The sequence below is a fragment of the Vipera berus genome, assembly GCF_964194415.1.
Source record: "Vipera berus genome assembly, chromosome: 7".
NCBI lineage: Eukaryota > Metazoa > Chordata > Lepidosauria > Squamata > Viperidae > Vipera > Vipera berus.
In genome coordinates, this window is record NC_138209.1 from 63,507,637 (window position 1) to 63,520,947 (window position 13,311).

At 33.6% G+C, this 13,311-nt stretch overlaps 1 protein-coding gene across 1 annotated transcript in view; it reads right to left on the reverse strand.

Moving 5' to 3' along the window:
* Positions 1 to 13,311, reverse strand: part of FSTL5 (follistatin like 5) — a 387,142-nt gene that overhangs the window by 84,010 nt on the left and 289,821 nt on the right. Inside the window, exon 8 of the mRNA XM_081332684.1 lies at positions 942 to 1,062. Within this exon, the coding sequence (XP_081188810.1) occupies positions 942 to 1,062 (121 nt within the window). The remainder of the gene's footprint in view (positions 1 to 941; positions 1,063 to 13,311) is intronic.

Sequence of the window (13,311 nt, forward strand, 5' to 3'; positions counted from 1 at the left end):
GCCGAATAGCAAAATTATAAACCATTTAATCACCTTTATCTGAAAAATGCACTGATCTTTTTAGCTTCCATTTTAGCTCAATATATAAATCTTTTTTTAAAAAAATCTTCAATATGCAAATTGTTTTAGAAAACTACTAAACCCATTCATGAATAATAACACTATAAATTACAATCTGGTTACCTTTGTATTATCTGTCATACTTTTTCTAACAACAACAATGTGGGAAGCATACAAGAAGATTAATGAGTTTGCTCTTTGATCTAGGTAGAAGTAAGGACATCCTCTTCTTAGCATTCTTAGCAATGACTTTTGATTGTTTCCTGTCTTTATAAGAAATTACCGTGATTCTGATTGTTTTGTCTAGAAAACTAATATTCAAATTAGATACTGTTATCTTCTTTGAAAGATTTTTATATTCTAATCTAAACATTAGTCTTAACATAGAATATATCCAGTGCCTTTAAGTTACAATAGCTAGTATTGTTATTATAAGTTCCATTTTTCTTTAATACAAGATATGTTTAATGTATAAAGCATGTAGTATTTTTTTTAAAAACCATCAGGGCCATAAACAGATTGTTCATGGACAATGCAACCACATGATTAAGTTATTATCCAAGGCTACTCTTTTTCATTAATATCTATAATCCTACAGATTTTATACTAAGAAAGAATATTGTTTACTGTGTTAAGAACTCAAGGTACCTAGTAAATAAACTCTGTAATCTTCCTTTCTTTTTTCAGTAAATATTAGTTGTTTTAAAAATGCTACATGTACCAACTAAACCATATTTTATGCAAATTGTAATAGAAATTATTAATGAAAACTTACTATCCATGTTTCCTTTTTACACTGCAATTAAGAACTTCAGGCTTTCATTTTAAATTTAAATTTCACTCTGTTTAGCACCCAGCTTAGTAGAAAAATATTTTCTTACCATTCACTTGAAGAATATGAGTCTGATAGATTTTATCATAGCCATCTGCATAGCAGCTATAATTCCCCATGTGAGTTGTAGTAATCTTAGTAATATATAGGGACCCATCATCTCCAAAATCCTAAAGAAGAAGAAGAGGTGATCACAATTACCTTCAGAACATTATCCTGTCTACTGAATTTCTCTAACTCAGAAAATAAAGTGTAATAGTTTTAATCTCTTATACCAGAATTAAACCTTAATTTTTAAGGTCTTCAAAACTTTCAAGCTCTATAAGCCTGATTCTGTAGATATTGACTGCATTTTACCAGATGACAATCTTGCACCCTCCATGATATTCAGATTGACATCTGGCAAAATGCAATTTTCATGGTGTCAATCAGACTACAATGTTCATTTTTTGAGTTGTGTATGGGGAGAACGTATACATAGTGTGGCAGATTATTTGTTTGGTATTAACAGTAGTAAATACATACAAAGAAATAAATAGTTGAAAGCTTCAGGAAGGCATAGCACTTTAATCTTTGCATTCAATGGTTTAGATGTAAATGAATCTTCTTTCAACTAGATTAGTATTAAGACAAGAGATTGATTGAACTAATTTTTAAATTTGTCACATTTTGAGTCTCATTCATGATGTAAATCAGTTGATGTTGTACAATATATAGTGCAACACTAATATCAGAAAATTAGCTTTCAATAACATTTTCATAGGTTATCTACTGAAATTGTTGTCATTGTAATTTAACATTCACATGAAGATTAAAAATAAACAACTAGCAATCTAGGATAGCAGCCATTTTATTTTGGCTCTAGAGAAGTTAAACAATAATTTTCACAGGAGATTCTCATACTGTTAGTGTTCTCTGCAAATTGCATTAAGAGTTGCGTTAAATGTACACTATATATATAAAATCAAAGTCAAAAAAGAAGTGAAGTAAATTGGAAAAGTGAATCACTGATTTAATGAGGATATACATTAGCCCTTGGGAGAGAGAGATGCTATGACTTATTTCTCCTCTCCATTTTCCTGTGATGGAAAAAAAATCAAATGTATGGCACAGATAATTCAGCAGTGAGCCCAAATACATGTATTAATGGTCTAAGACGAAAAGACTAATGATATAACTATCACAACTATTTCTATCCTACTTTTTCAATGTATATGCATCACACTGAATGTTTTACAACTTTTAATATAAATGCAATATTTAGAATGTTTCAAAGGAAAAAAAGTTTAAAAAAGAAAAATAAAAAGCAGGAAGAAGAAATTGCTCAGCCAGTGGAATGATTTATATATATAATTTATATATATAATTTATATATAATTTTATTTATTTATTTATTTTATTTTATTGAATTTATATACCGCCCTTTCCCGAAGGACTCAGGGCGGTTTACAGGGTATAATTTTTAAAACAATAATACAAAAATTAAGACCAATTTAAAAACGATTAAACTAAGTCCCTGCAACATGTAAAACCCCATTTAAAACCCCAATTAAAACTCAGCCTGAGCCGGAAAGCTCGAAGAGCCAGGTCTTCAGGTCTCGGCGGAATGATCGAAGGTCAGGGGCAGTCCTAAGCTCCGCAGGCAGCTGGTTCCAGAGGGCAGGCGCCCCCACAGAGAAGGCCCTCCCCCTGGGTGTCATCCGCCGGCATTCTTTGACCGGCGGCACCCTTAGAAGACCCTCCCTGTGGGAGCGCACAGGACGAAGGGAGCTTGATGCCGGCAGCAGGTGTTCCCTCAAATATCCTGGACCCAAGCCATTTAGGGCTTTATAGGTCATCACCAGCACCTTGAATCTCACCCGGAGGGCAACTGGAAGCCAATGCAGCTCGCGGAGCAGAGGTGTTACATGGGAGTAACGGGAAACTCCCATCACAACTCGCGCGGCTGCATTTTGCACCAGTTGAAGCCTCCGAGTGGTCCTCAAGGGCAGCCCCATGTAGAGAGCATTGCAGTAGTCTAAACGGGAGGTCATGAGCGCATGAGTGACTGTGCGTAGGGCATCTCGGTCCAGATAGGGTCGCAACTGGTGCACCAGGCGAACCTGGGCAAAAGCCCCCCTGGTCACGGCTCCTATATGATCATCCAAACTGAGCCGTGAATCCAGGATGGGCTTTGTTAGCAATTTTAGATTGCTAACAAAGAATGATATGCATTTCAAACTTATTTGTTTTCATCAGTCAGCCATACCCTTCTGAGATTCGATTAGGCAGTTGTTTTAACCTCTAGGCCACAAGCTCTATCTCACTTTGTTAGCTGAGAAGCAAGGGAGATATGTGTTAAATGCTTGTTAACTATTTAGATTACCTTGCTAGGCCCCAAACATGGAACAAATCTTTATTTCCTGTTTCGGCCTAACCGAAGGCCATCCACAGGCAGTAGTGACAACAGTGACAGCTCATATTTGTGTAAATTTTAGATTGCTAACAAAGGGGCCTATATATATATATATATATATATATATATATATATATATATATATATATATATATATATATATATATATATATATATATATATATATATATATATATATATATATATATATATATATATATATATATATATATATTCCATTTATATCCCACCCTTCTCCGAAGACTCAGGGCGGCTTACAATCTAAGAAGCACAAATCAATGTGCTTAGCAATAGCCTTCATTCTATGTATATGCCTGCTCATTAGGGCTTTCGGCCCACCCCCCAAGTGGCATTATTACAAAGTCAGCTTATTGCTCCCAACAATCTGGGTCCTCATTTTACCTACCTCGGAAGGATGGAAGGCTGAGTCAATCTTGAGCCTGGTGGGATGTGAACCTGCACTAATTGCATGCAGCTGGTGTTATTTAAGGAGGCATTTTATTTGATAATGAAGCACTATTAGAGGGGTTGCCAATCTAACTTCCTGAAATGGGGAATTCCAAATTCCAGGTCCAGCACTGAGAAAGTCTTTCTTTGCTTTAATCAAATATATTTCATGTAGTTGGCAATAGAAAAGGGATTTCCCTTTAGATATTAGGAAGTGGGCAAACTGATATAGGAGGTTCCTGGGTCTTGAGAGCTTTGAAGCTTAGTGGAACTTCACACTAAGATTTAATTATATTGAGAAGCAAACTGGTAGTCAGTATAGCTCTTATGGAAACAACATAATATGTTCAATCTTGCAAATATAAAACAGCATTCTTGCTGTTACTGAAATTTCTAAAGATTTTTCAAAGTATTCCTGAGTAAACTGAATCTTAGTAACCCAACTTGGAAATAACTAAAGTATATTTCATGTCATCATAAAAAGAGAAAGTTTGCACATCAGTTTAAGTAAAATTGTCCTTCTAAAGCAATCCAAAATGATGCATTATATTAAGTATTTCTAAAAGGGCAACAGAATCAATGGATATACTCCAAGTTATAGCTTCAGGATAGAGCAAGAAAGCTGTGTCAGTCTCACACCCAGAGTTGAAACTAGGCTGAAATGGATCTATATAATCTATTTCATTTAAAACGTCTGGACTTTAGGTGCATACAAATTCATGTTCAAATGAGATGCCCAAGAAAGGAAAGTTGCAGAGCAATGGAAATAATTAGGGTTGTCTACAGTTTTGTATCCAGTTCTAAAAAAGATGTTTGCAGGCATGAAGCATCTTCCTGTACCTCTTAGAAAAAAAAGTGTTACATTTTTACAGGATTCTGTCATTATCTCCATAAAGGATTATTAATATGGTTTGTCACAAAGCCAGAAGTTTAGACTGAACTTGGCATTTTTATCCCCCGATTAAATACTTCTCAAGGATCCAGGATAAGCAGATGTTGTTGATGATGATATTAAAGTTCTCTCTCTCTCTCTCTCTCTCTCTCTCTCTCTCTCTCTCTCTCTCTCTCTCTCTCTCTCTCTCTCTCTCTCTCTCTCTCTCTCTCTCTCTCTCTCTCTCTCTCTGAATTCAGATTTGTTACTGATTACTCCCAGGGGCAGTACTTCTCCAGACGTGAATTACAGCTATAAGATAGGACACCTTCAAATGTGGACTTGTTTTCGGTTGAAATCTTACAATAGAATTGACAAATGCATGAAGTGAAAATCCAGCTTTCTGGCATTTCATTTTGTTGTGGAATTTTCAAGAAGGAATTAGCTCATCTGCATAGCAGTGAAGTCTAAACATTTTGATGTGCTATTTCCATGTACAACTGATGCTATTTTCTCTGCAGCTGCCCAAACTATTCAATAAAACAATCAATAACAAAACCATAAACATGCCTAAAAGCAGCATAATGTGAGCTTTAAGAATAGTTGCCATAACAAACACCACAGGTAGAATCTCATTCATGAGTGTTCTTTTCTCCTTCCAAAAACAAAGATGTACCGGAAGGATTTTTCACAAGTAAATCCTACAATGTTCCTTAAGCATTGGCAGGAAGATGTGTTTTCATAACTCAGTAGGATTTTCCATTCTTTGGATCCCTTTTGCACTACCTACCAACTGACAGGATATTCAGCCTTCTGAAGAACATATACTATATCACCTTTTTCCATATCATTCTTATGACTTGTTGCTCATGCATTGTTCAAAAATATCCTCTAAAATTACTACTGCTACAATATTTTGCTCCATTCTTTCTTAACAAGTCGAATTCAAATATTCTCCTCCTTTGATTGTAATCTTTATTTTCTTTTCATTCTTTTTAGTGTCCAACTTTCAAAGTCCTATCATATTATTATTATTTTTTTTACAAAGAATCCAGAATACCATTAGAGGGATTTTAACTGTTAATATCAAATTCTATACGGAACCTTATTCTATACATTTGTAACTTTTCAACATCAATATTTTAATTTTTAACCTATTGTAATTGGGTTTTTTAATTAGAGTTAAGGGTTTTAGATTTTAATTAAGGATAATTTAATTTATTTTAATTTGTTATTAACTTTTGTATAGTAATACTGTTTTAATCGCCTTGTGAACCGCCCTGGGTCCTACGGGAGAAGGGCGGTATATAAGTTAAATAAATAAATAAATAAATAAATAAATAAATAAATAAATAAATAAATAAATAAATAAATATTCTAAATACCCTTTTTCAGTTTATTAAATATTTTCCAAGTCTTAGACTTGCATTTAAAATGTTCTCTAAGGAGAAGGAAATTCACCCAGTGAATTAAAAAAAAAAATTCTGCTCCAAAGGATTTTAACATTTTCAAAGCAATAACAAATAATTCCAAAGATCATTAAGAAATAAGACCCAGTTGAACTTTTGTTCATAAAAGGCTGCATTACCACTGTAAGCTTAGATGGTACCCCTCAACTCCCTGCCACTTAACTCATAAACCAACTGCAAAACCTTGTTTCTGAAGTCTATTCATGAGGAGTGGCTGTCCAGCATTCAGCCAATGATGTCTGCCATAAATGTCATCCCACTTCAAAAGGGACCTCTAAGTCACCATGGAACTCACCAAAAGTTCCATACATTTAGCATTTTACATGTCTGGAGTCACAGTTAACTGACACCAGTTAGTAACATCTAAATTTGATTAGGTGTCATATTTTTGTTTTAGTTTGTGTATAAAAGATTAGCGTATTAGAACTATAATATGGTTTAGCGTTTAAATTTATTATATTCACTAATATTTTTAATAAGCTTATTGGGGCTTTTAAATATTATCGATTTAGTTTGCCATCCTGACATGGCTTTCAGAAAAACAGATGTGACAAAGCTTCAAAAATAAACTCACTAAAGCTCTAAAAGTAAAAGAGGCACATTTTCCCTAAATTGTTCCCAGAGTAACCAGTTAAATGCCTACATAAACCTATAAGTAGGACAAAGTATATAATTGGATCAATCTGTTCATGTCTCTTAGCAACTTATGCTGAGAAACATGACATTCAGCTTGATATTGAAGGTCATTGTGATTATCCCTATTAATACTCTAATTGCTTATATATAAAACTAAGCAGACCTGAATTGTAGAATACCAGGAAATAGCAGCTGTAGGCTAGATTATCACAATATAGCGCATGCACATAAACTTGACTGGAAAAAAAAATATTTTACCTCTAGAAATAATACAATATTATCTTACTATAGAACGGAATGGAAAATATAGTCAGAAGTTTTTCTACAAACAAAATACTCTCTGGAAGAGAGTAGACCAAGCACTGGATTTAAATGAGCAGAAAGAATCATATAGAATACTTTTAGTTTGTATTACCTGAACATTTTTACCTTTGGTCCTGAATTCCACAATATCATAATTCCAAATTAGAATAATATAAATACTTAATGCAACATTTATTTCAGTTACTGAAATACAGGCAAACTAACACATGCAGTCTAATTCTTACTTTGTAGAAGAAAATGCAGACATTTCATTCTATTCTATGTCATTTACCAATTTCTCATTTCAATTAGATGTAACTCAAATTATATTCTAATAGCATTACTTTCTAAAAGGTTATGTAACTCATTACAACAATAACCTTTGATAAAGCAAAATAATATAGCAAAAAAGTTGATTTTCTGAGTAAATAGTACATAAATGCTATGAATATTTGGCTTTCTGACCCAACAATCAATCAAAAACATATTGATTTGCTGATCCAAACATAAATCACCTTAGGAGGAAATACTGAAAGCTTTGTGAAAATTACTTTCTTCTAAAATGTGTAAGAAAATATAGGTGTGGTCATCATGCATGATGTGTGGGTAGAGTTAATAAAGAAAATAGTTTGGCAAGAAGAAATTAAAAAGGGGGATGATTAAAGGCTTAAAAAACAAAAAAAAATTAATGTACATGTCAAGCAAGAACAAATTTGAAATTTGTAGAAAAAGCGTTCAATGTGTTAAGTAATTTGATTGGTACATATGGCTTGCAAGAAGTAATCATATGTATGAAAGTTTATTCTCATCATGGTATTATAGGATATGTGATTTTGTTTAACTTTTCTTTAATTAATTTCATCAGTGAATATTATAGATCAGGGGTGTCAAACTGTCGACCCACGGGCCGGACGTGTCACCAGGAAACCACGCTCACCCCATTACTGGCAATGGGAAAAAAGCTCCAATACATCACATGACATCACCTGACTTCACGAGTTTGACATGTCTGTTATAGATGGTTCCTTATAGGATGTGAACCTGTCATGGTGTAGAAAGGGGCAATTTAGGTTGTTCTTTAATTTTCTTAAGGATCAAACCTAATGCTCTAACACAGAGTTCTCCAACATTTTGGGCACCAGGGACCAGTTTTGTGGAGAAAGATTTTTCCACAAACCAGAGAGTGCATGGTTTTGTGTGCTGCCTTGATCCCACAGATGGGGCTTTGCTTGTTTGTGCAGACTGGTTGCTGGAATACTGTGGACTGGTACTGGGCATTGGGGACCCCTGCTCCAGCAAACCTGTTCCTAATTCCTAAAAATTACTTTCTACCTAGGGAGAATACGTAACTTTGGTCATCATTGTAGAAATCAAAGTCCATTTCCTCAAATATATTTAAGAACATAAAGGAACCTTAACTGCCCAATGTAGTCCTGCTGGAATTGGGGATGTCTAGTTTAACGAAGAGAAGGGCGAGGGGGGACATGATAGCAGTGTTCCAATATCTCAGGGGCTGCCACAGAGAAGAGGGAGTCAAGCTATTCTCCAAAGCGCCCGAAGGCTGGACAAGAAGCAACGGATGGAAACTAATCAAGGAGAGAAGCAACCTAGAACTAAGGAGAAATTTCCTGACAATTAGAACAATTAATCAGTGGAACAACCTGCCTCCAGAAGCAGTGAATGCTCCAACACTGGAAGTTTTTAAGAAGAAACTGGACAGCCATTTGTTTGAAATGGTATAGGGTTTCCTGCCTGAGTAGGGGGTTGGACTAGTTGACCTTCAAGGTCCCTTCCAACGTGATTATTATTATTATTATTATTATTATTATTATTATTATTATTATTATTATTATTACTATTATTATTGTTGTTTTTGTTGTTATATAAAGTCAATAAACCATGCCTATTGTACAGTATTTTTTCTGCAATTGATTTCTCGCTAAACAGTATCCAGTCAACAAAACCTTATACCATGCATTTGTGTTAGCCATTAAAATTATAAGACTGTTATTTCTACTGGAGATAAATGAAGATTTAGAATAAAATATTACATTACTTTTTGGTTTCTTACAGAATAACAAAATGCCAAGAATAAGAAGTTTTGAGAAAAAAAAACATTTTGAAGCAAATTCAATTAATAATATGATGGACTGAGCAACATTTTAAGGCATATATTTTTAAGAAAGAGGTGTAGGCTAAATAAGTAGGATAATATTGCCAATGGCCTCATAAAAAATCATGGAATTTAGAATATGAAGCAACACTAGAAAATTTGCAATACATGTTAATCACACACAGAGAAATATATACATGTCATAAAATATTTCATATTACTTAACAATTAAAGATAAATGTGACAGAAACAAGGTGATTTGAAGCTGTCTTCATCCATATGAAATGCAAATTTTATTATTAATTAAAACAAGAAAATAGACTCTTCAGAATTCTTTTGTAACATATAAGAACCAAGAAATCAAAGGACCTTTTATAATAAAGTCTTTAAAAAGGCACATGTGCTGTGTGTTCCTGTCTAAACGTTTTGCAATATAGAGAAATGTATAAAAATCTCAAAATTAAGAAATGCTAACTACACCAATATTAAAAGGAAACTGCAGTGAATAACTATCTCTACCAAGATCATGAGTAATTAATAAGGCAAATTCCTGAAAAAAATACTTGCTCATATTTAAATCAATATATTTTCTTTTAAAAATGTATGCAATTTTTTTAAAGATTCATATTTGAATGTGATTCATAACACATTGGTCTTAAATATAATATGCAGCATTGCATTTATATGTATTATTATTATTTTAGATGTGTTTTCCACTTCTATAAAATATTCCTTGTAATGCAGAACCCAAAATAGTTTAGCCAAAAAAAAGTTGTTATACAATGATATTGGAAATACACTTTCTTATGCAGTCTAGTCAGTGTAGAAGTTGCATTTAGGTAAAGCAAAGTTTTATCCTAGTATTGTTTCACTGAAATTTTAAGTCATATATCTCATCCGTCATCCTCAGGATGACGGATGAGATTTCGTCGAAACGTTGCTCTTATAACTTCAATTCTACGTGGGAAAAAACCCGAATGACCAAAGATCTACATACAAACACCCATGAAAACACACACACACACACACACACACACACAAACACACACACACACACACACACACACACACACACACACACACACACACATATATATATATATATATATATATATATATACATACATACATACACACACATACTGGTGTATAAAAAACTTCATATGATGCAAATAAGCTTCTGTATATTGACACTAGTTATATATATACACAACATACATATATGGTTATTTGCATCATCTGAAGTTTTTTTATTTTTTATATGCCAATATTGTTATATAAAATTTGAAAGAGTTAAATTCCATTTACATAATATTTCAATAAATTGGGCGTGATGGCTCAGCGGTTATAGAAGTTGAGCTTCTCATCTGAAAAGTTGTAAGCCCAGATTCAAGACCTAAGCAGTGCATGATGGGGTGAACTCCCGTCACTTGTCCCAGCTGCTGCCAACCTAGCAGTTCAAAAGTATGCAAATGCAAGTAGATCAATAGGTACCAATTTGGTGAGAAGGTAACAGCATTCTGCCTGCCTCAGCGTATAATCATGCTGGCCACATGACCACAGAAATGTCTTTGGAGAACACTGGCTTGCTCAGCTAAGAGTCAGAGGTGAGCACTACCCCTTTAGTTGGGCACGACTGGACAGGGGAAACATTTACCTTTATATTTTCAGTAAATTACAACTACACCTCAAGTATAATCATACTCATTTAAATCCTAATGGACTAAAAACCAGATGGATGAATAAAAGAACTACTTTGGGATTTATTGCACAGATATTGAAAGAAAACTAGAAAGTGCAAATATTTTCAATATTATCAATTCTGAGAAACAGTTTGCCATATAAGTTGGATTTAGACCTCCCAGAGCGATTTGGTCAATGTAGTTAAAAAAATGTATGTCCATTTCTTTGTTAGTAGAACTCAAACTAATACCATTTAGCCATTAACATAGATCTTTATGCATGTTCATAATACATCTTTTTATCTTTGGATTTTAGATTCCATCTATATAAAATATTAGCAGTGTCGTACCAGTATAAACTCAAAAGTCGTATTAGATGAATACATCTGAACTGAATAGAAAATGTTTTTTAAAATATGTCACCCAGAGAAATCAAGATATCAAAACTGTGCAGCAGACCTGGGTTTGCCTCCATCCTTTTACCTGAACACAAGAGGTTAGTTAACAGGGAGTATTTGAATGTGTATGGCATGCTGTCATTGAAATAAAAACTTTGCCTATGAAAGAAGCCTGTTCAAAATGCAAAAAATAAAGAATGTGTACTATGGTATGTAGATGGATTTTAATTCGGTGCAAAAATGGTAACTAAGAAAGAATGAACAGGAAATGGATAGCATTTATATATGCTGGGGAACTTGGATTAAAGAAAGAGAAATCAGTTGAGTGAAAGATGATCATCAATAATGTTTAAAGCAACTGGAATGTATTTTGCTAGTAGCAGAGGCAGATCAGTGAGCAGATTAATTTAGAAAAATGTTAAATACCATTCACTGAAAAGTATGCCAGATATCATGTGCACCACAACTACAATCCTATCCAAGCTTGCAAATTAAGCATGGGTTCATATAGATAACTAATTCATTGTGTGACAGTCTTGCAAAGGCTGATACTGTGGATTTTACATGTATCATTCCTGAGGGTTATTTAATGGTGGGTAAAATATTTGTGTGAGTGACCTCTATAAATAGCTAAAGATTGCATGGTGGTTCAGAAACATTTTTACAAATATTTATTATTTATTTATTATTTATTTATTTTTTTCGACTTATATACCGCCCTATTCCCGTAGGACTCAGGGCGGTTTACAAGGCAATTAAAATCATACTATACAAAAGTTTAAAAAAATTAAAACAATTAATTAAATTTAAAGCCCAAAGTTTAAAAAATTAAAACCCCTCAGTCTAGGCCCGACAGCTCAAAGAGCCAAGTTTTCAGGTCCCGGCGGAATGAGCAGAGGTCAGAGGCAGTCCTAAGTTCCATCGGAAGTTGGTACCAAAGGGCAGGCAGGCACGTCCTGGCTACAGTCATAGATAAACTGTCTTTGTACATTATATTATTTTCTAAGAATACTTTTCATTGCATATCTTATTTCAGACTGTTGCTATGCTAAGAAAACTGTGTATTATTAGAATAGCTACTTGAAAGCCTGTTTTTGAACATATTTAGAATTAAACAGCAAAGCAGGCAGACTTCTCAAACTCTCTCTTATTGGAATGAGACATTAGGGATAGTTTATCAAGGATGAATACATTTCTTCTGGATGTCTGATATCCATGCTTGCTTGGTTACCATAATTTGAAAGAATCTAGCTGACATAAGTCTATTGCTTATTCAAATTATAAAGGATAAAAACTGCAAATGTGAGTAAGGTTATTGTAAAAATGAGACATGTATGGACTATCCCCTTAAATTTCTTGGCTTACAGAAATGACTGGGGACTGAATCTATGAGTATGACTTGTAATTTTTTTTATGTCAAGATTAATTATATCATGACTAAAAGCAGTGGATATGATGCTTAAAATTTATCCATGAATTCCACTATATCAAGTTAGATTTTAGGGGATCTGATAACATTTCAGATCTATCAGTCTGGGAATAATGCTAATTATTTAGTTCCATTTACATATGGCTTTTGGCCTGATTGTGGGATACAGTGGTATTCTCTACCAGGATTTGATAGGGAGAGTATATCCCTATTACTTTTGCAGAATCTTTTCAAAGTTTTGATAGTACTTCTGCTTCTGTTATCATACTGGAGTTTGAGGCTGGGATGGAATTTAGAACCATTGTTTTATAGCGATATGGGTTATTTTTCAAAGGGTGAGTTGAAGAATTGGTGTCAAGCTACTTCAGTCTGAACCATGGTCATTAATCTGTGGGATCTCAGACAGTTCTACCTTGTCCCAAAGCAAATTATATAGACATTTCAGAATCTCTGGAGAAAAATTATCACAGGTACAGAGCTAATATAAATAAATACCAAATAGCTTTCTAAGAATAATTTGGATAATAATTCTGAGCAAAAGAAAAACTGTTGTCTTTTCTGGAGTTAAAAAAAAGCAAATAGAACAGGAATCAAAATAGCAAAAAAATTACATAGAAACCTACCTACATAAATGCACAGAAACAGAGAGTGGCTT